The sequence below is a fragment of the Fimicolochytrium jonesii genome, assembly GCF_025526975.1.
Source record: "Fimicolochytrium jonesii strain JEL569 chromosome Unknown EV422scaffold_51, whole genome shotgun sequence".
Taxonomy (NCBI): domain Eukaryota; kingdom Fungi; phylum Chytridiomycota; class Chytridiomycetes; order Spizellomycetales; family Powellomycetaceae; genus Fimicolochytrium; species Fimicolochytrium jonesii.
Window position 1 is genome coordinate 338 of NW_026515718.1, and position 24,243 is coordinate 24,580.

The 24,243-nt window shown below is 50.7% G+C and overlaps 11 protein-coding genes across 11 annotated transcripts; 9 read left to right on the forward strand and 2 right to left on the reverse strand.

Moving 5' to 3' along the window:
* Nucleotides 1-537: 537 nt before the first annotated feature.
* On the forward strand, nucleotides 538-1,622 carry EV422DRAFT_510492 (uncharacterized protein; the record flags this gene model as incomplete). Its single annotated transcript, XM_053068934.1, has 2 exons — nucleotides 538-640; nucleotides 1,087-1,622. The coding sequence occupies 2 exons, from the start codon at nucleotides 538-540 to the stop codon at nucleotides 1,620-1,622; spliced, it is 639 nt and encodes a 212-aa protein (XP_052920502.1).
* A 954-nt stretch (nucleotides 1,623-2,576) lies between these two features.
* EV422DRAFT_371894 (uncharacterized protein) lies at nucleotides 2,577-4,340 on the forward strand. The gene is made up of 8 exons (XM_053066735.1): nucleotides 2,577-2,698; nucleotides 2,775-3,088; nucleotides 3,330-3,423; nucleotides 3,496-3,610; nucleotides 3,691-3,794; nucleotides 3,880-3,918; nucleotides 4,028-4,173; nucleotides 4,259-4,340. The coding sequence occupies exons 2-7, from the start codon at nucleotides 2,840-2,842 to the stop codon at nucleotides 4,129-4,131; spliced, it is 705 nt and encodes a 234-aa protein (XP_052920503.1). The 5' UTR covers nucleotides 2,577-2,698; nucleotides 2,775-2,839; the 3' UTR covers nucleotides 4,132-4,173; nucleotides 4,259-4,340.
* EV422DRAFT_371782 (uncharacterized protein) lies at nucleotides 4,116-5,917 on the forward strand. The gene is made up of 7 exons (XM_053066734.1): nucleotides 4,116-4,173; nucleotides 4,259-4,411; nucleotides 4,515-4,738; nucleotides 4,820-4,900; nucleotides 5,017-5,226; nucleotides 5,346-5,426; nucleotides 5,508-5,917. Exons 2-7 carry the CDS (start codon nucleotides 4,306-4,308, stop codon nucleotides 5,646-5,648), a joined length of 843 nt encoding a protein of 280 aa, XP_052920504.1. The 5' UTR covers nucleotides 4,116-4,173; nucleotides 4,259-4,305; the 3' UTR covers nucleotides 5,649-5,917.
* A 927-nt stretch (nucleotides 5,918-6,844) lies between these two features.
* On the reverse strand, nucleotides 6,845-8,138 carry EV422DRAFT_551887 (uncharacterized protein; the record flags this gene model as incomplete). The annotated part of the gene is made up of 5 exons (XM_053071861.1): nucleotides 6,845-7,124; nucleotides 7,216-7,578; nucleotides 7,662-7,717; nucleotides 7,748-7,888; nucleotides 7,962-8,138. The coding sequence occupies 5 exons, from the start codon at nucleotides 8,136-8,138 to the stop codon at nucleotides 6,845-6,847; spliced, it is 1,017 nt and encodes a 338-aa protein (XP_052920505.1).
* A 1,064-nt stretch (nucleotides 8,139-9,202) lies between these two features.
* EV422DRAFT_372129 (uncharacterized protein) lies at nucleotides 9,203-10,516 on the forward strand. Its single transcript, XM_053066737.1, has 3 exons — nucleotides 9,203-9,730; nucleotides 9,796-9,965; nucleotides 10,032-10,516. The coding sequence occupies exons 1-3, from the start codon at nucleotides 9,350-9,352 to the stop codon at nucleotides 10,399-10,401; spliced, it is 921 nt and encodes a 306-aa protein (XP_052920506.1). The 5' UTR covers nucleotides 9,203-9,349; the 3' UTR covers nucleotides 10,402-10,516.
* Nucleotides 10,517-11,136: 620 nt separating this feature from the next.
* EV422DRAFT_549153 (uncharacterized protein) lies at nucleotides 11,137-12,432 on the forward strand. Its single transcript, XM_053071700.1, has 2 exons — nucleotides 11,137-11,433; nucleotides 11,555-12,432. Exons 1-2 carry the CDS (start codon nucleotides 11,385-11,387, stop codon nucleotides 12,331-12,333), a joined length of 828 nt encoding a protein of 275 aa, XP_052920507.1. The 5' UTR covers nucleotides 11,137-11,384; the 3' UTR covers nucleotides 12,334-12,432.
* Nucleotides 12,433-12,839: 407 nt separating this feature from the next.
* On the forward strand, nucleotides 12,840-14,127 carry EV422DRAFT_372174 (uncharacterized protein). The gene is made up of 3 exons (XM_053066738.1): nucleotides 12,840-12,976; nucleotides 13,036-13,119; nucleotides 13,179-14,127. The coding sequence occupies exons 1-3, from the start codon at nucleotides 12,919-12,921 to the stop codon at nucleotides 13,775-13,777; spliced, it is 741 nt and encodes a 246-aa protein (XP_052920508.1). The 5' UTR covers nucleotides 12,840-12,918; the 3' UTR covers nucleotides 13,778-14,127.
* A 2,356-nt stretch (nucleotides 14,128-16,483) lies between these two features.
* EV422DRAFT_372206 (uncharacterized protein) lies at nucleotides 16,484-17,858 on the forward strand. Its single transcript, XM_053066739.1, has 4 exons — nucleotides 16,484-16,619; nucleotides 16,689-16,911; nucleotides 16,991-17,358; nucleotides 17,427-17,858. The coding sequence occupies exons 1-4, from the start codon at nucleotides 16,578-16,580 to the stop codon at nucleotides 17,682-17,684; spliced, it is 891 nt and encodes a 296-aa protein (XP_052920509.1). The 5' UTR covers nucleotides 16,484-16,577; the 3' UTR covers nucleotides 17,685-17,858.
* On the forward strand, nucleotides 17,859-19,107 carry EV422DRAFT_372207 (uncharacterized protein). The gene is made up of 3 exons (XM_053066740.1): nucleotides 17,859-17,945; nucleotides 18,022-18,304; nucleotides 18,382-19,107. Exons 2-3 carry the CDS (start codon nucleotides 18,109-18,111, stop codon nucleotides 18,837-18,839), a joined length of 654 nt encoding a protein of 217 aa, XP_052920510.1. The 5' UTR covers nucleotides 17,859-17,945; nucleotides 18,022-18,108; the 3' UTR covers nucleotides 18,840-19,107.
* Nucleotides 19,108-19,864: 757 nt separating this feature from the next.
* EV422DRAFT_372277 (uncharacterized protein) lies at nucleotides 19,865-20,850 on the reverse strand. The gene is made up of 6 exons (XM_053066742.1): nucleotides 20,689-20,850; nucleotides 20,526-20,609; nucleotides 20,410-20,457; nucleotides 20,305-20,343; nucleotides 20,021-20,234; nucleotides 19,865-19,954 (listed from the first exon to the last, which is right to left on the reverse strand). The coding sequence occupies exons 1-5, from the start codon at nucleotides 20,747-20,749 to the stop codon at nucleotides 20,146-20,148; spliced, it is 321 nt and encodes a 106-aa protein (XP_052920511.1). The 5' UTR covers nucleotides 20,750-20,850; the 3' UTR covers nucleotides 19,865-19,954; nucleotides 20,021-20,145.
* Nucleotides 20,851-22,365: 1,515 nt separating this feature from the next.
* On the forward strand, nucleotides 22,366-23,521 carry EV422DRAFT_372234 (uncharacterized protein). The gene has a single exon (XM_053066741.1). It carries the CDS (start codon nucleotides 22,626-22,628, stop codon nucleotides 23,424-23,426), a length of 801 nt encoding a protein of 266 aa, XP_052920512.1. The 5' UTR covers nucleotides 22,366-22,625; the 3' UTR covers nucleotides 23,427-23,521.
* Nucleotides 23,522-24,243: the final 722 nt, after the last annotated feature.

Here is a 24,243-nt window from a genome sequence, read left to right on the forward strand (position 1 = left end):
GTTGTTGGTTGGGGTAAACAATGGCTGATGTATTTGAACCGATTTTCCCACTTCCGCAGACGTCGAGTGCCGAAGCGTTTCCTGTGAATTTACAGTAGCGTCCGGCGACTGAGGTGCATGGGTTAAAGTTGAGAGTGGCGATGGATAAGCGACTTCAGCAGTGACATCGGGCAATTGTGATGCCGGGACGGAACTTGAGGGCGGTGAAGGATAACAATCTGCAGATTTGACAGGTAATGATAAAATTATTATGATTATTGCAGTTGTGAGAAAAGTTCATGGAGCAACCCTAACCCTAACCCTAAGGACTGAGAAGAAGGCAGCAGTCATTACCCCTTTGTAGCGTTACCGCGGAGAGCGCTGGATGTTCCATACAAAAGAGCTTGCTACTGATTGCCTTTGCCTTTATTAGGTCACAGCGTGGTGGATAGAAATTTCGCTTTCAACGTTTTGATGTGCTTGTTTTGTGCCATATCTGCACTTCTGTCGCTTCTGACCATCACAATTTATGGACTCATGTTCAAGTACCTTCGAGCGATGGCCGATCGGGTGTCACTGCGGCTAATCGCTCTCATTGCCGTTGCCGACTTCGCCTTCAGCATTTCCTCGCCCATCGTCAACTATATACCTGCTAGCGGGTGTAAGTACCACTCTTATCATGACGCCGCAGACACCTTCTGAAGAGCCCGACTATCTTGCCTGCGCTCTTGTGACGTCGGAGGCGAGCGTAAAGGACCGCAACTCAAAGGGTGGAAGGTGACCTACCTACCTCCAAAACATCTATCCTGACCTTCGCTCTCTTCTTCCTTCGTTGATGCGATCGTCGTTGTTTTTTGACCGTGTCCGTAACCCTTCCCTTTCAATCATTTCCTAGAAGCATCCCCGAAATTCCATGTTATATTTCAGGATTCTTCACGGTTTTTGGAGTGGTCGGCAGGTGGATGAAAGACCTCTTGTTGTAAGCCCTTAAGTATTTGGAAACTCAATTTTCTGCCGCTTTCCATTCCGTCATCTCCATCAACTGCTTTAGCACCCTAGTCACTTCTTGCATTGGGCTCAACATTTTCTTGACATTCGTCATATCAGTGCGACCGAAAAAGATCTACGAAATCCTATATGTCGTCGTCGCTTTCGCAATTGCACTGATCTTGCCGACAATAGCCATCGGGATGAAGCGATTCAAGTGGCAACCAGATCGTGATTTGTGTTGTTGGGCTGGGGAGACCCCTGGGGACGCCAGGGCCTCTAGCTGGGGGTTCTTTTACAGTTGGGTATTCACTTCCGTCGTCGCTTGCACCGCTTTCATCGGCATTTTTGCCATCGTTCTGCGAAGACATGAGAAAACGATAGAGACCACAATTCGAGCAAGCAAGGGCAAAGTCGGCCACAAAAGCCGCTGGCGAGAAAGTATCCAGAAGAGAACGGAAACGCGCAAGCTTGGTGACGAAAACAGTAACAAAAATCAGTGGGTACTGCTTTGTTCCGATAATCTCGCAAATATTCAATGTCGTCTGGGATATGGTAGATCAAACGGTGAGGGCTCGTTCTTGTATTTCACGGTACAGACGCGCATCCAAGCTGCGGAAACACCTTTTTCGAGACATATCCGTCTGGTGCTGTGAGCACTAAACATGCGCCTTTTGCTGTTTGCATCGTTCAGGGAGGCATCTCGACCGACTCTTACCGTCTAGAAGCAAAATGCGTCACTATATGGTGGATGTCTGTGATGTTGGCTTCCCTCCAGGGAACCTTTAACTCCACCATTTTCCTTTTGATGGATCCTGCCGTCGGCAAAGCTCGAGAATCACTCGAGAGACATTTGATCGACGCGTACTACAAGCCTACAAGGCGAACGCGGAGAACGCCGAGAAGACGAAGATCCAGCTCGAGGATTCTGCTTTGCCTTTCTTTCTTTCCTGTGCTTGCCGGTTTGACGGCGACGACCTTGTTTAGATTTGTTTGAATCATATTTGGGACATTTTTTGTTGGATGCGATGTGCCCCTTTTTCCGACATCGGCTACGCTTCGGACGCGCGTGTGTTTTGGTAGAGGATGGTGTCATGACCGAGCGACAAGATGGCGTTGTGATTATAAAAATGGATTGTTCTCAAGCGCCTTTTATACTGAAACAAGCCTGAATATTTGTTGCCTGCATTCGTATAAATGAGGAATTCTTCGATGTGATACCTTTCCCTGGAACGCAAGCTGACCAACAAATTAGGTTTGTTTGAATATGCGATCATTTGAACATGACAATTGCTGAAAGGAACGCAAGCTGACCAACAAATTAGGTTTGTTTGAATATGCGATCATTTGAACATGACAATTGCTGAAAGGAACGCAAGCTGACCAACAAATTAGGTTTGTTTGAATATGCGATCATTTGAACATGACAATTGCTGAAAGGAACGCAAGCTGACCAACAAATTAGGTTTGTTTGAATATGCGATCATTTGAACATGACAATTGCTGAAAGGAAATGAAGGTTTGGCGCCCTTTTCATATGCTCCGCATCCATTTCATTTCATACAATAAAGATGGAAAGTCCTTTTGACGTCACCCAACGCTCTTGATAACTGGATTTATACAAATCTCGAGGAAATCCCTCGACGGGTGACATCTTTCCCTGAAACGCAAACTGACCAGCATGTTAGGTTTCTGGAAGCTGACGCAAACAAGCCAACGACGAAAAGCAAATGTAAGAATCCCTCCCTATTCAGGAAGATGGATGGTTTACGGTGACAAATATTCAAAGCATTTGATGGTGACGTCAGTGGACGACTTGCCTTCCTTTTTGGATGAAGTCAAACGGATGCATAGCTTATAAAAAGAGAGGCCAATGCTTCACAAATCATTCTCCTGTAAATCAATCGTATATTTGAACAACCCCTTACCGCGTTTTGTCGAAGAACCTTCATTTTCACCTGCTTCCAGCCACTCACCAGGACCCATGGACGAACAGGAGGGCCTCAACGTTGCTGAGCTCGCCAAACATTCGTGCAGGAAGGAGAGCAAGTTTAAAGGTGTACCATTGACTGTCTTGGCACCAGTGCTGGTGGCTTTGGCATTGGTTGGCGTGCTTCTTCCGGTACGGGATTAGCATTCAGGAAGGTTGCAGTTAATGCGAAGATTTATCGATTCAACAAACTTTTCCAAGAACACGTACATTTTGCAAAATGCTAGCGAAGCTACAACCTCAGATTTGGTGAACATGTACCTCTCATCATTACTTGGGAATGTAATGCGCAGATGTGTTCACGCCGTTGTTGAAAGAGTTCTACTTTCGATCAGATCGCAGCTGACTTTCAGCCCTTCTTTGGCTGGAACAGGTCAAGTTACAAACCGAGAGTGTGATTGCACCTCTTCCAGGGCTCGTCAAAGGTGTCCGAGATTTATCGAGTACTACGGCTATATTCGCTGGACGTATGTACATGCCACAAACGTTTTTAAAACGAGCGAAATGTCATCAACTGCTTGTTATCTGCATTTCTATAGCTTGGCAAGATTTCCAGAATCATTCTGAATTTATTTCGACCTTGGCGCATCTCTGGGGTTCATTCAAACTTGACGCCATATCCTGCAATTCAGCCCGTTGGCGATCTGGTCATAGGTACGTGATGCTTCTTTCCCGGGTTTGTCTGCAATGGACTTGAATAGATGTAACCAAGTTCCTGTCACCCGCCGGTTTAGCAACACTGAACCATTGGATTGGTATACCAACGACTTCGGAGTCATCCAAATTGTCAGAGCGCCTGGTTCGGCAGATGTTTGGGCTGCAATTTCAGACACAGGAAGTACGGTCTCCTTGTAACTCCCTTTAAGGTGTCGGGGCATGTTTACATGAACTAAAATATGTGTGAATCTTTTAACGCTGCTTAGGCCCGGGCTTCCAGCGTATCTACGCCCTAAATAAAACTAGTACGTATATATTGCTAAAACATGAGCTCTTGCATTCGGGTTTTCGTCAACTTATCCACTCGTGTAGCGTTTGAGCCGGGGCCTCATATAAGATCTTTCCCGAATGTAGCAGTGCCCAAAACCGGTACTGTCAAAACTTCAGCAACTGGACTTCCTTGCTATGCTCCCCCTTGGAGACTGCCTACTAAACACATGATATTGCAGTGCTTGTAGCATTGAACTTGACGACCCAGTATACGGAACCTTTCGTATCATGTAATGTCCTTGTTTGGTGTCCCGAGGTAGTAGCCATTGTCATGATTCCCCTCTGATGTTGGTTCGACATGAATTCTGGATGCAGATCTTGTCGACGCTACTATTAATCTCGCCACTACATACGTCGTTGCGATGAGCTACAATGCTGGGATGGCCCCCTTCGGATGCACCGCCGGCATCGCTACATCAACAACATGGAATACTGCCTTGCGGAACTTCAAACCTACGGATGACAGTGGTATGTATGTGGCGGGGAGTTAACCTGATGAAGCTCCTTGTCTTTGGCGAGCATCGCATTACTAACTCGGTGTACGTATTTGTTTTCTTCGCCATACGAACAGTCATCTTACTACTAGGTGCCAACTTCAAACTGTTGGCGTCCAGCAACATGTTCCTAAATCATACCAGTGTATCTGGCGCGACATATGACGTGGCAGTAGCGGACGATTGGACAGTGGCTTTCCAAGCCATGATCGTGACCCGCTACAATAACCAATCCGCTACGGCTATGGCCGTCGCCAGGAAAGGTTCCCAGTTTGAGGTTGTCATCAGTGGAACGCCGTTCGTAGGTCCTCCTCATCGCAGCACGCTCTATTCCACATTGGAACTGATTTCCAGCAATGTGTTCGCGTCCCGTTTCGTCCAGATCATCGGCATATCTTTAGTCGGTGTCACCCAGTATGACCAAGATCAACTGTTTCTTATCGCTGGGATACCTCGTTCTCAGGTAACCAAGATTTCGCCCATAATATCTCATTCTAATTCATCTCGTCCTCATCCATATTCACGCGTGCAAATTAAAGTGCTTTCTTCCTAAAATTCTTCTCTTCAACACCGGAACAGATTTACGGAAAATTGGAGAGCGCTCAAAAGCGTAGCCGTGCGGTTGTTATTGGTATCAGTGTAGCTGTGACAATTGTCGTCGCGGGCATCTTCGTGCTTGTAGCATTGCCGCTTTTACGTCTAGCCCACGAGATGGCACAACTGACAAAGCTAGATTTTGGAACTTTGGAAAGTTCTGGGGCACTGGATCGTCGTAGTCTCATTTGGGAGGTGAGATAGAAAAGAGAGCGAAATTGATATGTTTGTTCATGGTGCTCCTCTCAAATGCCGGACCCTTCACGGGGATTATCGAAAGTTTCTGCTCAGTAACTGTTCTTTCCCGCCGCCAGCTCCGTAAAGTTCAACGCACATTCGCGACCATGGTTAGGGTACGCTCTCTCCTCTCCCTGCAATTATCCGTTTTCGAGGGAGTTATCAGCGAATTTTCAGCCGCTTCAATCAAAACTCATGCTTTCATGCGCTGATTCTGTTTTGCACCTTCTCCATTCCAGGCGTTTGCAGGCGCCATTAAGCGCAACAGAGCCATGGTTCGTCCCAGTGGCGGAATTGCGTCTAATCCGCAGAACCAATCCATTTCAAAAGCTGGAACTGCGGTAACACCATCACAGGCTGCGATGCCTATGAATGGATAGAGAAACGGATCGGTTTTGGACGAGGATTATGATTGCTGAGATGATTATAGTCAATGCACATCAATAGTATTGTTACATCGAAAAACAAACGGGGAAAAACAAACATGGGTTTTACAAAGAGCCGTCTATCACCCCCTTTGGGTTGCTTTTTTCCAGAGATGTCTGAAACCGTAAGCCTTTCGAAATCCGGAAGGACTTCAGCCATAAGGACTAGGAATATATTCAGTATAATGTGCCGCTTGTACGGAGTTGGCGCGCGACTCAAAGCAGGAGCCGAACGGTATGAAATTCAATGCCCTCTTTTTCGATCGGTGGAGTCTGAACGACTTGCAATGAACGTATCGCTCGGCTCAGTGAACGAAACGATATATCGCCGCTTTGATGATGCAGTGAACTTCGTACAACGATATCAGTGCACTCGAACTTCACTCATGATCCGCCCGAAGGCTCGAATGCCCGCGCGATAGCCGACCGGGGCTTGAAGTTCAACGTGGTTTTCCGCTTTCATAAGGATATACATTACATCTGAATCCAGCTTCACGTTTTTCCTGTGCGTCCCGTCCTCCGAACTGGTCTTAAGAGACACACAACTGTCGAGTTCCAAGACAAAGGGAGCGATTTAACGTGAGTCAAGGATGTTCTAATATATAGTTTTTTTCCCGGTACATGATTTGGAACCAGAAATTTCAGGCGAAAATAGATAAAGCAAGCATCGACCAATCTCCTGGGTACGTTATAAATTAAATGCATTTCAAAAATTGCAACGTTCCCCAAAAATGTGCTCAGTTTGCTTCATGTACATTGTGAAGCTCACCATAGGAAGCGTTCTTTCGTAGATCCCGTTTACGGAGTTCCCCGTCATGGCAAAGTACTATTACTACGAAGTGAACCGCCTCGAACTGCCGTACACTGTGTTTTGCAGCGACGGGGCATTGGTCAATGTCCAGAAACCAAACGAGCAAGCGGTAAGCATTCCCTAGTGATCGAATGGCTTGTGCTTAGGCCCTGGACCGCAGGAGTTGACATCACACAGGTACGCAACGAACTTTCATATGAAAGAAGTACGATCCACAGCGGTGACACAGCACTCATGAATTCAGTAGCAGAATAAACCACACCCAAGACTCATATATACAATTGGGATCAGTAGACAATGATACGCTTCCCTCCAACTTGCTTCCCAAAACCTCCCCTATTCAGGCCACCCTGATAATCTGCTTTCCACGGTTGCGGCCCTTCAGCAGACCGATGAACGCAGCCGGAGCGTTAGCAATGCCCTCATCAACGTGTTCGTGGTACACGATCTTTCTCTCCTTGATGTATTGGGAGACTTCCTCCTGGAAACGCTTGTAAAGCTCCCGGTCGGCGTAGTGGTCGAAGACGATGAAACCTTGCATCTTCAGCTTGAATTTAAGAACTGCGGTGAGGTTCTTGACGCCGTAGGGCTCAGTCGCGTTGTACTGGGAGATGGAGCCGCTGTTGTCGTGAAAGCCGTCAGAGTTTAGAATCTGGTATGGTTTTATGCACCTTTCACCTGGATCCAATGCTAGCAAGTGTATTCGCTTACCAGACAGGAATACGTCCGTAGGGGTTCATCAACGGTAACACAGCGTCCAACATTTCACCGCCGACGTTGTCCCAGTAGACTTCGATGCCCTTGGGACAGTGCTCGTTCAATGCATCGGTGTACGATTTCACCGTCTTGTAGTTGAAGGCGGCGTCATATTTGGCCTCCTCGAGAAGGAGCTTGACCTTGTCGTCGCTTCCAGCCGATCCAATCACGCGGCAGCCCTTGGCTTTCGCAATCTGTCCCACTACAAGGCCAACGGCGCCCGAGGCTGCGCTGACGTAGACGGTCTCGCCGGCTTTGGGCTCACCGATCTTCGTGAGGCCAATGTACGCCGTGTAGCCAGGCATGCCGAGAATTCCACTGATTTGCATGGAATCAGTAGGTAAGCAACTCAATCGACACCTGTAGGTTTTGTTTGCCTGATCGCGGGTCATGCAACTTACAGGAAGTAAGACAAGGGCACGTCGGCCTTCTTCTCAATCTTCTGCAGGCCCTTTTCCTCTACAACCGTCCATTCTGCTCAATCAACCACCCCAATCACAAGATCGCCCTTCTGCAGCTTGCTGCCCGTTCCGGCGCGATAAACCTCACCCACGCCCTCTGCCTTCAGAGGCTCGCCAATCTTGAAAGGGTCGATGTACGACTTGTCCTTCGTGGCCATTCGCATGCGCTAGAGCATTTTCCGAAGGTCAGTTTCCCAAGTCGCGATCGAGAACTTTAAGGCATTCATGTTAGGTGTTTACCATATAAGGATCCAAGGACAGGTACAAGGTCTTGACCAGTACGTGACCAGGCTTGATTTCAGCGGTGTCGGGGTTGAAGTCCTTGTGCACGACTTCCATGTGCTTCTCCTCGACCCATCCCTTGGGTTCTTCCTTGAAAATGACGACAGTGTTCTTAAGGGCAGGCAGGGCAGGCATGTTTGTAAGGATTGATTGAATCGATGAATATATATGTGTTGATGTGTGTCGGAATCGCACGATATATGGCGTATGAGAAGAGTGAAAATAGAGGGGACGAGCCAGTCTTTTATACGCTCAATTTCTCGTCCCAGCACTTCATACGTGGACCAAAAAAGATCGAGCGGTCCCTCCACACTTTTACTCTCAATTCCTCGTCCCAGCACTTCATCCATCACACTTCGTCACGGAGCCATGAACCCGATCGCTAATAATCATCTCATGGATAGATATCATAAGCGCATGGCTGCGGACTGCATGGAACAAAGCGGCCCTCGAAAGATGAATTGCCAATAGCTGGGGAAGCTCTGAGAACTGGGAGACAGAAAGCGGTTGCAGTTCAACGGTGGCAGACAGAAAGCGGTGTCACATCGCCGTCACAGCAATAACTACTGTCAGAACCCCAATAACACGATTTCCTTCCCCCGGGCCTTGGTGCGACTTTCGTGACATCACAGCAGCGCTTCCCCGTCCGACAACTCCACATCCACTCATGACTCCTCCATGCTGGTGTTAGGTACTGCCTCGGCCGGGTGAGCTTTGCGCGTCCCACCTTCTTTCAGCTTCTTTACTTCGGGACGGAAAGCTGGTTTGCGCAGGTGTCAGCGCGTCGCTCTCGCTCACTTTTTGACGCCGTCATTTTCGAGCCCAGCAGTGATCTTCCCTTTGTTGACTTTACTCCTGATCAAACTCCGTGGAAAACATTTCAATCCTTCATTTGCTTCCTCAATCTGATTGAACCACCTGAGGCAATTGCAACAACACCCATATACATGCGCACTATGCCCATTCTGTAATTGCATTTCCAGAACGTAAACGGGAGTATTTTACAGCAATGCTCCTGATCGAACTCCGTGGAAAAACTTCTATCCTTCATTTGCTTGCTCAATCTGATTTGCCCACCTCAGGCGCTGGCTACGACACCCCGTATACATGCACGCTATATATCGGAGAAGTGTATCCAGCAAAACCATAAAGAGAAGTTGTAATTCATTGGAATAGGGCCCAATACAGGTTTTTACGAACACAAACCACTCTTGCACCTTACTGTTGCGATCTGCCACAACAGCCTCTATGATGTCCTTGGTGATGGCAACGCAGTTCGGGCGCACTGCTCCGGTGACGGCAACAACCGCAAGAGTGGCTGGCAAGGGGTGGTGTAACCGGCGTTGATGTCGCATGGGAAAGAACCTCAGTTAGGGTTACATGCGCGAGTAACAGCCACAAGGGTTAGGCCAGCCTCAAACCGCGCCCCGGACTCGTCGAAGGAACAGGCCTATTTTCATAGAGCAAAGCAGGAGAAGATCTCCAACGACGGCGGGGCAACGTGGGTCTCTCTCGAGGACGGGGTGAGAGACGTTGGTATAAACGTTGGCACCTATCCCGCGCCGAATGAGCTGAAAGGCTCGGACGGCTGGGCCGTCCTTGAAGCAAATGGGCTTTTCGTGCGGATACCCTTCGGCTCCCTATCCGATAGGGCGTCCACGCTCTGGTCCACGCTACTAGCACCATTCGTCCATCCCGAAGAGCACGACAGAGGCTCCCTCCGTGGTGTAAGTCAAGTTCGTGCTCTTCCATTCTGAAGGCTATTCACTAACTCCGCCTGTCAATCACGCAGCGTTCGGAATTGGATGCCGCTGAGAGAAAGCTTCTGCAAGATGCGTTGGACGCACCAAAAGGGTACTTCGGCCAACCGTGGGCCCGGTTCAGGCAAGAACCTGCCTACCGCCGCTTCTTCAATCACGTCCTTGATTATTTTCTGGAGGACTCTGATTTTGACACTGTTGAGTACGTATACCCGGTCTGTAGATGCGCAAATATGGAAGTTGTATTAAGACTGTCCCTCACTACCAGAATGAGCCAGGCGCAGTTTCCGTTTGGGTGCGTACTGGGGACTCGCAAATGTTTACCCGACGTCGCAGTCTACGGCAAGACGACGACGCATGCTCTCGGCGATCCCGCGTTTCGCCCCTCGTGTCTAGTTGGGGAGTACAAGGGAGACGTGGACCCGGCCACGGCTGAACCACAACTGGCAATGTATCTTGCTGGAGAAGCAATTGTGTTGTTAAGTGTGGGGATCTCTTATGATGACATATGCGCCATTGGCTTCGCCCTTGGTTCAAAGCGCGTCATCTTCTCCGCTATGACCTTCCGACGGCATCCGGACGACGCAAGCTGCAACTCGTCTATACCCGAGTGCTCACTTGCGTGCCCGTTGACCTAGAAAGCCGGCAAGTGGCGACTTCCGTTGGGTGCCTCCGCATCGCCGTGAAGCGCTATGCGTCCCAACTGCAAGCGCTTCTTCGAGATCATGCCCACAGCTTCAAGCTTAAGGCAGCGGCCGATAGTACGACGACGATTACGACTACTCCGACCCCGAGGACCTCGCCGCTGAATTTCATGATAGCGCGGAGACGTAGTCTCCGCGCGTCCTAGCACTCCTGGCCCGAAGCATGCACATTTGCTTGAGCGGCTCGAGCAATCTGCTGCTAGCGAGCGGTCGTAAACTTTGCCTTTGGGTAGTGCGGGGCTCTGTTGGCAAAGGTGAGCACCTTACATGGTTCGCTTGCTTTTCCAGTAGCTAATGTCTCGCGACAGGTTTCTTGATCATCGTAGTCTACGTTGACCACCTTACCAGCGTGGCATCAGATGCTGCAGAAAGGGAAGCCATCAAGAAAAACCTCAAGACACAGTCAGTGTCCATATGTCTGCGACCTCACGTGATTAAGTCAATGTCCATCCTCAAGTATGGCATCAGTCGCCGGTCGAGTCGCAGGGGGCCGGCCTGGAAGTCACGGGTGGGCGCAAACATATGGACACTGACTGTACGCTTCGAAATGGAAGATATGGGGGAGCTGACCTACCTACTGGCATCAAGGTCAAGCGTACGCGAAGAAACCAAACCCTTACCATCGGACAACAAAAGTACATCGGAGGTATCCTCAGGACGTCAGGATCAGAGATGGGTGAGGGTTAGCTGCGGAGCCATGGGGGAAAGGGAGGTGTACTAGTAGGAGGTTGCTTCGAAGATTTTTGCTCCCACAGTTCTGATTGATAAATGTCTGCTGTTCAATAGCTGGAAACCAAAACTGATAGCTTATGTGATTCCCCATATCTGGTTTAGTGATCTTCAGTCTTCTCAGGTCGGTTGGTTTGGTATGATTTTTGCAATGGGCAAGTATTGGGGGGGGAAAAGGTAATCTGGAAATGCGTCGGGCGAAGGCAGCGGAGTTGTGTACGCGCGCTTGCGCAAAACGTATGTAAGCGCTGAGGGCGACGCTGTTACGGTGCTGAAGGAATGATGAGCAAGCTACAGTAGAGCCGTTCCCGTGAGGTGCACCTATTAACTATTCTTCCGATTCACAACACACTCCTAGAAGACGGACCTCCGCCGCAAGCCGACCGAAGTTGCTCTAAACTCAAACCGAACTTAAATCGTCGAACGACAGACACCACCCTGGCACTCTCGAGACCTTGCCCGCCGAGGTCCTCCTCAAGATCGTCCTTCCCGCCCGTGATTCCTCCGACGACATTCTGCGCCCCGACTGGTCTTTGCTGGCCCGTGTGTGCCGCGCAAGCAAACTCCTCTCCACCAAGCTGCCGCTGGAGCTACTCATCTCCAGCTTTTTGCGTCACGTCGCTTTCCTCTCCTCCGCGAAGGGAAACCAGCTGTACCAAGCCGAAATCAAAGACTTCAACCGGAAAACAGCCTCCGAGCCGTATGTCAACCCCGAATGTGGTGACGAAATTCGACAATAGCAGCAGCGACTCGGATGACGACTCGGAGGATAGCGATCCGGACACTTACGAACGGGAGCCCGTATTATACTATCGGGTACCGATTATCCTTGCCGAAACCCGGATGACTGCCATGCTTCGGGCGGGCAGTATCGGTCTCTACGACCAGTTTGTGGCAGCCGGCTTGTACGAGCTGGACCACGGCGGATTGGGCCCCTCCTCCAGATCCTGGTCTGTGGTACGCTTGATGAAGGGTGTCATTGATAGCGGGTCCTTGCCGCTGGTGGAAGTATGTATCACTCATATGACCGCAAATACTCACGTTGCCGTCCCTTTAGCATCTGCTCAAAGAGTGGGGCTATTTCATCCCAGACCGCAGTGCCTGTTCAGCGTGATACCAGGGTCAAGCTGCTTCTAGGGGCCGGTAGGCTGGAGCAACAAGACTTCTGGCTTGCCGTGATCGAGCATGCCTTGAATAGGAACCATCTCGACATGGCGTCCATCCTTTTTGAAGCGGCCCGTCGTGGGGGGGGGGGGGGGGGGGGGGCAAGTCGTCTATGCGTAATATCTTGACTGCGGGCAGTTCCCAGAACAAGGGCTGTGTCGGTCTCCCTTTCAGCCTTACGGTTTCATCTTCGTTGACCAGGTATACCAGACTCACTGACGACCATTGAGGTGAGATGACTTCACTTTGTGTTTTTGGTGCCTGCTGCCGAGTCCCATTAGAAAGCGTTCGTTGTTTTCCTTTGTCGGGGTGTCGTCGACCCTGTCGAGATGGGACTCCGTGCAAAACTCGGTGTCGGATTTGGGTTATGGTGTCGAATTTGGGGACAGTATTTGTGACCAGTACTCCCGCGCGTGGAATCAATTGTTGTGGGCCGCAGAGTCCTATAAGAGTCGAAGAGGTGAACACTCCGCAAGATGCACGTACATACAGAACATGCAAGGAGATCACACTCTGGAGATCCCAGTAACAGTTCGCTAGCATTCGCCCGGCCTCGTCATGGCTTCCTTGTCTTGGAGACTGAATAGGAGGGCATTCTCTCAAGCTGGGTTCAGAGGTGCGGAACGTTCTGGTCCCCTGTTCCGTATGAGTACCTTCGCTAATTTCACTTTCCAGGGGGGGCTTGGTCCTCGTCGCTCCAGGACCGCATACACCAGCAGACGCTGAAGAGTAGAATCCAGTATCTGGATTCCGTTGCGGGTACGAAAGCGAAAAAAGTCTGCCTCATCTCCACCTGCTCATACCCTCAACCGTTTCAGGCGCAAAAGTCCCGGCCAGCGCTTGGCACGCCCTCCCTCTACTTGTTCTGTTTACCATCTGGATTGCTATCGTCTTGTCAGTTGTGAGGCCAAGCGCCTGCGCTAGCGAGGTTTACTTACCTTCCGACGATATCACCGGGCCCTCCCGGCCTTCTTACAATCGCTTTTCGAGCGAGATCGCTATGCCATCTCCCACTCGGCTTTCTTCGGTTTCACTGGTCGCCTCCATCACTGCCACATCTTCCGGTGCGTCTGTCGCTACGGCAGCTCTTGCCAGAACAACTGTTGTGTCCGTCTCAGCGTCGGTGTCATCTGCCGCCGCCACGCCTGTACCTACCCCTGACTTGAGCGTCACCTCTGGCGGGGCGGGAGGCGGTGGCGGCTCTGATTCTCTGCCACTCAGAGTTGCGTGCTCCTTGGATTGCCCAACCCCAAACAGCGACAGGTGCATGGTTGGTTCGAGCGACTTTTTCCAGTGCATGGAGGAAGTCAACAAGCCTCGGCAAGCCTGTGTTGAGAAGTGCGACAACATGTTTCCCAGGCGCCGGGGCCTGTACCGGCGGGCCTTGTGCACCAACTCTGGAGCATTCAATGGGTAAGCATCGTGCGCCCACGGTAATAATACTCGAAGCGGGTCGCTCTCACAATGTATGCAATCTTCTAAGTTTACCTTTCCTGTCGGTCTCGCTTCCCTTCGTAGCTACGGCGTTCCCGTCCTCATCCTATTTCTCGCGTTTACGGTCGTCGGTGCGATTATTCACTTCGTGCGCCAGAGCAACATGGAAAATGCCCGAGCAGCGACCCAGAAGGCCCTGGAAGTGCTAAACGATCAGGATAACCCTCGCGGACTCGCCTGGAAATACTTAGAGATAAAGCGGACGACGACTACTTATAACGCCAGGACCGGAGCGCGAATCTCGCGAAGAAAGCAGTATTTTCCCGTAAGCACGCGCCGTTGCGGACGCTGAGCCTAGCCTCCTCGTGTAATCGTGCCTCCTAACGAATGCGTATTACCCTCCACATCGTCGCAGGTGGTGGAATTGGAAGTCATACCCTTTTCCTCGTTTTCGTTTGCTGATGAGCATGGTTTTGCATTGTCACTGCCTATGACGTCTACTTCCCCACGCGTTGGACCAGTAACTTCGAGCCCAGTCTCTACCCCGCCCGCATTCCCGCTCCCCACTGGGATGGCATCTCTCGCACCCCGTCCGACTTCGACACTGATAAGACAATACCTCGTTTCGTCGCCGTCGGCGGATCAGGATACACACCCACAACTCGCCAATCCGTTCATGGAAAACACCTACCGCGCTTCCTACTATCCGGAGGCGGATGAAGCACCACCTCCGCCTTACAACACCTATGCCCGTTGAACCACTAACACACATGGCCTGGGAAAACTGAACCGCTGGACGGTGAAGCCGCTGGCCCGGTCTTGTATATCAATCTCTTTGACATAGCTATATATAGTTAAAAAAGTAGATACGGCGTAGCCACATCTCTGCCTGCCTACGTAGAGATTATATAGAAATCCACGCAAATCTTGGGTTGACACGATGCGCGAGGTGAAAAACAAGAGGCCTGACGCAGATTCAAGGTACCTATACGTAACGGAAGGACGTGATGATCAACAGCGGCTATGAAAATGACAGCATTTTGACAGCCGTAGGGCATCTAGTCCCGACAGAACATCTGCTCACACGAATCGTAGACCGAATCGAGATGGGACAGCTGCCAATACCTAATGGGATAGCCCCGAGATGATCCTAGGCCCACAGGGACTAGCCCCGTGGGTCACATGAGTTGAGGCTTGCAGCCCAAGGGTATAAAAGCCCTCGGCCGCTGCTGCCGAAGGCTGAGAGGCTAGGATTTTTAGAGAAAACAGAATAGACATACATTGGCCTCTGGTAATGGACCCAGGAATATTACCCCCTGCGCGACACCACCTGGAGGAGAGAGGCAGCCGCGCCGTTGATCCCTACTGGACCTGAAGGAAACCATGAGGAGGCACTACCAAGCCATTCAACCACCGGGGGAACAATACCAACGGAGAGCAGGGTCCGACCTCATACCTGGCTTAACCCTTATCCATGCACTAACCCTAACCCTAACCCTAACCCTACTACCTAGCTATTGGCAACGATACCTCGTAATGTTACAATATGTGAATCGCACCGATGCACATTCACGCACAGGTGCATATGGGGGGTTAGTGATAAATATGGTTGGCGAGAGATGGGCCGGAGCCCTATTTTGCGTAAGGCTCAGCGGGGAAAGATGAAGTTGGTTGTGAACGGTGGTCCAAGGCAACTCCGCCCGCAGTGCATGCATATCTTCACGCGTCTTTCAGCACAGATGGTTTCCCTCTCTCCCGCTCTCCGTACAACCAGCTTTGCGGGCCGTTAGTATGTACCTACTATGTACAGTACAACATGTACGATGTTCTATATACAGTACATACGATGTACTGTATGTCCACTCCAACATGAAAGGTCTTTCACAAAGTACGGCCTGTCCTCCGTCCACGACGGTTGGGATGCATTCGCCGCCGGCAACTTACTGTACATACTTGGCGAAAGGCAAACGATGGCATTCCATTGGTTCCACAGTCAACAACATCGTTTTTGCATTTTTCCCGACGCATAACGGCAAGCGACCCTGCCGCTGGCATGCTCACCAAAGTTAATATATAAAGGGGCTATTGTGCTCTCCTCCCCACGGAGATGCAAGTCCGAAGTACACTAGGTGGGCATTCAAGATGGTTTCCTTTTTTCGTCGTTACTTTCCCAAATCGGAACGCAATCGGCCTCGGGGGCTCGGCAAGAAAGCCAGCGTCGGGGTCATCCAAGTTAATGTCGTAAAGGGCGAACAGGTCAAAGTGGAAGGTAGGTTTATTCCATCTTGAGCAGTTGTCGGAAATGTCACTGACTTATAGTCTACCTTTTCCCAGAACGCCAACCCGTCATCCCATCCGTCGCTGAAGTGGTGATAAAGAATGAAGTCAACGTGGACAGTACGTATATCTAACGGTACCCTGCGCGCACGATGTTTCAAGGCTGATATCCTCTTCTTCGTCAGTCAATTCCACGCAGTTTATACTGTGTGGCAAATGTAGGGGCCCAGCGTCCTCCGACCCGAATGAAGTCCTTCCCGATCTCGATGTCACGGCCCGTGATTCGCAACTTGAAAAGGGACTGGGGTACGGTGTCATGGCATACGATATGCTGGACAATTGCGAAAAACTCAACACGATGATCGAGGCTTCCGAGTTTAAGGAAGTGCTGGGTTTACTCAATCAGGCCTTGAACAGCCTGGGAGAGGTTGGTTGGATGGTCGCGCATAGCCTCAACAACGAGTCCCTAAGCCATATCGCTGCTCTGCCTGGAAAAGATTCACAGCATGATCAAACCTTTCTCGCTCTTCGTCACATACGGTCTAAAGGTTAGCCTCCATGACCTGAGCTCTCGCCATACGCGACATGCATTAACGTCAATCGTCGTATTTCCCCAGGTCGCCACTGTGGAAGCTAGACAGCTTCAGATTGCCGTGCAGTTGTATGCGACAATGAAGGAAACATTGGTCGACATCATCTCGATCAAGACCGAAAAGGGCAATATTCTCCAGTTGCCCGAAGACCACCGTATCCGCAGTTGCGTTGAAGAGATGATGACAGTTGCCAAGAAGTTCATAATCGGAGTAGAGGAGAAATTCGGAGAAACCTCCGACTACAAAGGTTTATTGGAGCTCGGTTTCGTTCCATGGGAAATCCGGTGTAGTCGATCCTTACTTTTCGTCTTTTCGGATGGTCATAGGTACACACACTAAGCGGCTCATAAAGCAATTCAGCGAAGTCTTCAACAGCGAGCACGAACCCTGGCTTCAGGAGCAACTTGACGAATTCACTCGTATGAGAAAGGCCTTTTCAGCGAAAGTCAAGGTAGCCACTTACTTGAAAGTCAGCGAAGTGCACACGGCGGTCCACGGGATAGATGCCAAGGCTTCGATTATCCAAGACGATATCGCAGCACTAGCAAAAGACTTCAAGGATGTTGTCGAGGCCAGGGCTGTTGTTGAGCATATCAGCGCGATGATGGCGAAACCGATCCCGGGCATCGATCACCAGAAGGCGCTAATCGATAAATGTACTAAACGAATGGAGAAGTACCCAGACCCTCTCGAGGTATCTTTTCTCTGATGTCCATTCAGAATCTTGTTCATATTATTCAACTGACGCTGGTCTTCCCGCAGCTGCGCGACAATCAAGGGCGACGGATCATCTACTGGGCGGCGCATCACAAGCTGCCCGAAGTTTTCCGCTGGGCTCTGGAAGCCAGTGTCCCGCTTCTTCAGAAGGACGGCTTTGATCTCTTCCCGGAGGACATCCCGGAGAGTTCTTTCCTCCGGTTCACGTTGGAACCAGAGCTCCAAGTCACCTTCGCGACGATCCTAAACCGACCGGAAAACCGGCCTCTTCTGGACGCTTGGCTCAGCGACCGAAGCTCATAGCATGGCTCTACACAAAACTCAGCACGCCACACTCATACCACCAAGCGCCGCAAAAAGACCAAATCGTTTTACAATTCGCCACTATTCTCAGGAAACTCATGTACAAAGAGACCTTGGTCAAGGTTTTCAAAGCAGAGGACGCGTTGGGGTTGCTGCGTGATCACGGCAAAGCAACCCTTACTGCCGAGGACCAGGAACTCTCCCGGCTTTTGCATATCATCAAGCCGCTTGTGCAGAAGTATGGGCCGCAATGCACGGAAGGTATGTTGATCGACATCTGTAGGATTTCGCCGTTCGCATAGATGAACTCATGCTGGAGATCCATCGCGGTTGAAAGAAACGGGCTTTCAATTGGATGTCAAGGTCTTGCTGAAAGATGTTCCCTATGCCTGCCGTGACCTACGAGTTGACAGTTTGAAGCTGCATGGTACGCCTGTTTGAGGTTTGGCTGCTCTGGAGTGCCCCGATAATTCAATCTTTGAATGTGAAAATAGTGGTATTCCCGAAAATGGAGCGCCTGGAGGAAGAGGAAGAGGGACACCGCGAATTTTGTGAGAAGGCCTGTGAGGCCCTTGAGAAGCTCATCAAGAAGGAACGTATTCGCAAACTTTACCTCGAAGGTAACTTGATCATCCTTTTTGGGCCAGCCCGGATTCTCTGGACAAAGCAAATGAAACGCTCTTTCGTACGTACGTAGAATCATTTGAAAATACCAAAATCCACAACAAGTTCCCAGAATACATGGGGAAAGTCTTCACAGCCCTGGCCGGGAATACGTCCATCACCGACCTTTCGCTAGTAACGGTATCCCACTTCCTATGGCGCGCCACCCAGTCTGACGACTCGGGCATGGCTTCCCTCAAAGCCGGCCTCATCAAAAACAACTCGGTGAGAAGACTCCGCCTCGGAACCAAAGGCGCCTTCCGAGGCACCGATTTGGCACACCTCGGCGACCTCCTCGAGGAAAAGCGAACCAGCACAAAACTTGAAATGCTCACTCTCGAGGCCGCCAAGTACCCCGGGTACAGGACCCACCACATCGAAACCCTCGCCGAGGGGATCCGGTCCAGCGCCCTCGAATGCCTCGACATCCAGATTCCCATCGGCCCCGAATTCCAACACCCCCCCTCATCAAAGCCTTTCACCAGTCCTTAACCTCAACCCGTCTCGTTCACCTCACCATCAAAGGCCAATCGGGCGTCGACTTGTACATCAAAGACCTTCAGAGCTCGGACTCAAAAACCGACCCACACCAGTTCTACCACACGTCGATGTCTGACCAGCTGAAGCATGTGAGACCGGATCAGACGAACCGCTGGTGCTTGAATACGACGATGCCGGATATGGCGTTTTTCATTAGGGATGCGTTTTATGTGAGACATGGGCGGGAGAATTCGGATTGCAAATTTTGTAAGAGGACGGGACTGAGAAGGCCGGATTGCACGTTTTGTATCCAGCCGCCGATATGATGGGGTGTGGACCGCACACTAGGTTTGCTACATCACCCCGTAGCGATACCTCATACTTTCTCGATAGATATGGCATCGGTGGTCCAATTTGTTGGTGTTGTCTGTGTGCTTCGCTATTGCCGACAGCGCTGCCCCTTGAACCGAAGCGGATCATCTTGCACGCATAACCTGGGGCCTATGCCCATCGTAAAGGATTTTCCGCAGGTGGCATTTCCTGAACATCATTCAAGGGGATCCTGATGCTTGGACGATTGATGATGGCTGCATGGGTGCTCTTGCCTCCGCAATTGCTGCCGCTCAGAACGCTTGAAGCCTGAAGCCGACGTTGGAGGGCACATTGGCCTGCACGGTGTCGCAAAACCTCGCCAGCATAATTTGGAAAGTCTCTTCGGTCGCAGCCAATTCATGCAGGAAAGAGAAGTGCTGGCCTCGTCAGCAATTGAGCCGGGTAGGTTCCCGAACGAACGACGGAATCAGCTAAGTTCTATCATATCCCCTTACCACTCGCCCCCCGGGACCGCGACCGCGAGCGGTCCTCGCCCCTGAAGAAACGTTGCAAACACATCGTACTGGGTTCTTCGATCGAGTAAGTTGTCGCCAACAAGTATCATATATCCGAGGGAACATTGGAGACAAGTAACCTTCTGCGGGACGCACTGTTTGGCTATGTTATTATTGGGTCCGACTAAGACAATGCAATGTTTGAGTCAGAATGTACACTTACGTTTTGGCACCGACTTATCTGTTAAATATACCCGCATATGCCTGGTCGGTCATTCCATCCGTCATTGTGTTGAATATCTACTTGATGGAGAACGATGAGTACACGCTTACCGAGCCCATGCAGACGGTTCGCTGAGAGCTTACCACGACGTCCATATTGCGCCTGGCTGTGTACATTAGCTCAACAAGGAGCCTACCATCAGCAGGAAAGCCGAACGAAAACATTCTCAGTATTCATTGTCCTGAACGAATAGGGTCCGGCCAATCACTTATTCGTCTCCGTATTCCTCGAACAGTAGCGAGTGATTTGCAGCATATGCGCTGAGGAACTTATGCATAACTGTGCCGTCCATGGTCTCTACAATGCGGAAGAAACGCTTTGTTCGTCGCTGAGGTTCAGAATGACATTTTGAACCTTCTATGCTGACCTCGCATGCTCGTGAAACATGTCTCTGTAAGGTCGAGCACTGTTGAAGCCGGCCGTCAATCAGGTAAGATGAGAGCGCCCAGTACCGGTCGCACCGCACGCCTACCATTGATCGCCACATTACTTCCGATACTGACCGACAACATGTCGATGACTGCGAGGGTGCTATAGCTTAATACTCGAAATCACCGTGTGATGTAGGTGTGCGCGAGCGAGACTCACGAAATCCAGCAGTGTCCCGGGAACCTTTGAAGACAATGAAACTAAATGGCATCGATACGGAGAGCACGACGAGAAGCGTGACCACTTATATATTTGTGAATGCACCATGTGAGTTCTAATTGGCCGAGAACGCTCCTAAGGGCAGTCTTCCCGTCATGCGTACCTAGTAAAGCGACCGCAAAGCGACTCCTGAGTCTCCCGGAGGACGACGGTCGTCGATTCATGGCGGTTCGGCAAGGTATACGGTTCGGACACCGGCTCAGGGCTGTAAAGTGACTTGAAGAATATCGGGAAGCGATTTTCGGACAATCTTGCCTTTCATCAATATGAGAAATACTGAAACGACGGACACCGGCTCAGGGCTGTAAAAGTGACTTGAAGAATATCGGGAAGCGAGTAGAACGCGCTGTCGGATGCTTAGTCATCCACATCCCAGTTCCCGGGGTCACTGAAACCCTAAGACCGTTTGAAAACGGGAATGTCAAATACCCAAAAAGCTCATCAAGAAGCTGCCAGTGTGGGTATCATCTTGCGGCGTTGCAGGAAAGCCTGCATGTGTCAAGGGAGTACATCAGTGGCGAGTTCCTGCGTTTGACCGTTGAGCTGATGGAGTAAAAACCAATCCGGGAGACGTCAGATCGCGAACGACACCACGCTATTGAGTTCAAGAGCGTGCATAATGCCGTTGCGTTCGAGATGTCTACCGTTTTGCTGGAGCGATTATTCGATGGAGATGATCCGGGTTCTGAAGCTCGGGCATGCTGAATGAGATATCCAGCGACATGCCTTTGGGAAGGAGGTCAGAAATATTCTCGCAGAGAGCGACATCGAAGTCGTCAAATCTATCCCGATCCGGCCGTAATTCGCGTTTGTAACGGCGTCGCCGCGGACGGGGAACGGGGAATTCGTGGCCGATTGCTTCAACCGCATCGGCTGCTGTGAACGGTACACTGGTTGCTCCGCTCGCGATGAGGAAAACGGACTGCGATGGGCCGATTCGCTTCCTTCGCTCGCAAAAGATCCAAGGGCCGGTGATGCCCGCTAAGAGTAAGTGAGGAAAGTTAAACAACTCTCTCGGCTTTTCGGAATGGGGGGCAATCGAGAGGCAACCGGGAAACGATCGGATCATTTGATGCGCCGTCGAAACCATTGAAACATGCAACTCGCCTGTCAAATTTGATCTCCCGCTTCTCTCTTGTTCGCTTGCCTCTCCGGCTCACCTTCCAGAATCGCAAAGTGGGTGTGCAGGCTCTGGCGGTGGAAGATAGCTGCTCTGTTCATTTCCCTCTTCCCCTATTGTCGCTTTGTCGCTCATTGGTCGGCCGCCCTACTTCACAAAGGTCAACTTGGCTTGTTTAGCAGTAGCTGTCAGTCGGCAGAGCCAAGTAGTGCCCACTCCGTGCCATTACTCTTACACGCAAGCGGAGAACAGCTTCTCTTGAAAACACAAGCTCATCGTCCTGCTCTTACAGCATACATCATACGGCTTCCTTCCGTTTTATCCCTCGGGGCGCCGCCTGGTTCACGTCAAAATTCGACAGCTTGCAAGGACAACTCGACCGGTACAGCTCTCAACGAGCAGCTCTCGCCAGCCAGCCTTCGCCAGCCAGCCTTCATCGTTGCTTCCCTTGCCTATTCCTGATTTACAAGGGCTTGGACTGAGCCCAAGGGTGAACCGTCACGAGTTTCCTCGGCAGTCACACTTTGAGCGCCTATAGCCTCCCGACCTCGATTTTACAGTCCACACGGAGAACGCTTGCTTTACCCCTCTTGGTTCGGCGCCCAACTCGGTATGTGCGCATCCCTACTTGGCCCTGACCGTGGGGCTAACACGTCATGCGCTTACCATCCAGATTTCGGCAGCTCAAGGAAGGAGAGCGACCTACGCAAAACTGCCACGCCAGTTGCTCATATGAAGTTGTCGAGGCAGAACCCAACGACGCATATAGGTCCCCCTTCTCTACTTAAATCTGCAACTCGATTGATCGTCAGGCATCCCCAAAGCCGCATATATATCGCAGCCTTCATCTCGCACACTTCAGCTCACCTACATCGTCCATCAAACATATCAAACCCCGGTCAAAAGCTTCGTGTACGACAATGACGTGCAAATCTTGTGGCGGTTCTGATCACTCTCAACGGAACAGCAAGAGGTGTTCCTTCTATAAGCCACGGAGGAACGTCAAACTCATCAGTAAAAAAGTAAAACGTGCGAACCACTGGCGATCAGAGGAGGACAAGTCTCAGCTGACGAACCTCCTCAACACCCTGCCCGTTGAGCTCAAGAAGGACATCGCTCACTTGCTGGATCTCAGATCCATTGTGCGACTAAGTATGGTGGATCAGTTTTGGAAGAACTTTCTGAACGATGGCTTTTGGGAGCATGTCTGTCGAAAGCGTGGCTGGAAGCCAGAAGAGAGACCCTCACACCCAAAACAGCTTCGAATACTGCCTTACAAGAATCTTGTGGTCTCGTTCGTACTCAAGCGATGCGTTCTTTGTCTCCTGAGGAAAAAAGCAACGGCCTGCTTCTCCGATTCGGACCTCCTCATATGCCGCTCCTGTGGCTTTCGGGTATTCAACATAAACGTCACTGAAGCAAAGCGGGCATACATACTCAACGATTATGACTTGGAAGCAATTCCATTCATACAACTGTGGGTCCCAGCATCCCGCCGCTCCGTGCTAAGTACGTTATACTCAGAGCGAGGTGTGCTTGCTGTAGCACATAAGAAGTATGGTGGTCGAGAGGGGCTCGAGGAAGCTCGGGAAAAGTCCTGGAGATGGTCTAGGGCCATCATAAAGACCAGGGAGGCAAACGGTACAAACCGCAAATTATGGCTCAAACGGCAAGGCGATGATACTAGATATAGATGGTGGCACTCATGCTATGGATGGTAATTCCCGTTACGGCTTATGTCTCGTTTCCCTGGATTGGGATTTTACCTCGTTGTACGCACTGCTTGATTGTTCTCCCCCCATTTGTAGTTACGGCACGGCTGCCATCCTTTCCATAGTAACTTCGTAGTAGTTTGTCAGCTAGATTGTATCGGCATGCCCCCATTCCGGTATCCTACTCTCGAATCGAAAATTACGTCCAGGCCGATTCTGGTATTTTTGCAAAGCTGAAGTTTTGGACAGCGACTTCATACCTTAAATTCAAGTAGGCAAAAGGGTTTGGGATCGAGGGGTCAAGGTGGGACTTCACATCGGAGACGGTGCACATTGAGGTGTGTAAAACGTACAGTACTTAAATGTTCCAGGATGGGATTCTGACAGTGGTCCCAAAAATCGACAGCGCGTCGCGTAGCCACAGTTGCCGCTAGTTGCCGGTCTGCTGGATACAAATGGGCGAGTCGCAATGCGCACTGCCCTAACAACTTCATCCCGTACGTAGTTTCCAACTCGATTTGCTTGCCACCTGGTGGGACATGGCTCCCCTAGAAACGTCGGCATAATGGCTAGCATACATGACGGGCAGGGATCTAAGGTGGCGATAAGCTCACTTCCCTCGTCGATTGTGGAGGCAGACTTTGAAAGTCCTACTCCAGGACTACTGTACAGCGCCTTCTGGCGCCTCACAGTGGTTTCGCGATGGATGTTGTTTCGAACAGCTTAGGTTGGGGTAAGGGTTCGGGTTAGGGTTAGGATTCCTCTCGTTTCCACACATTTGTGACTGGTTGAGGCAACAAGCGCCAGGGACACTTAAACGGCGTAC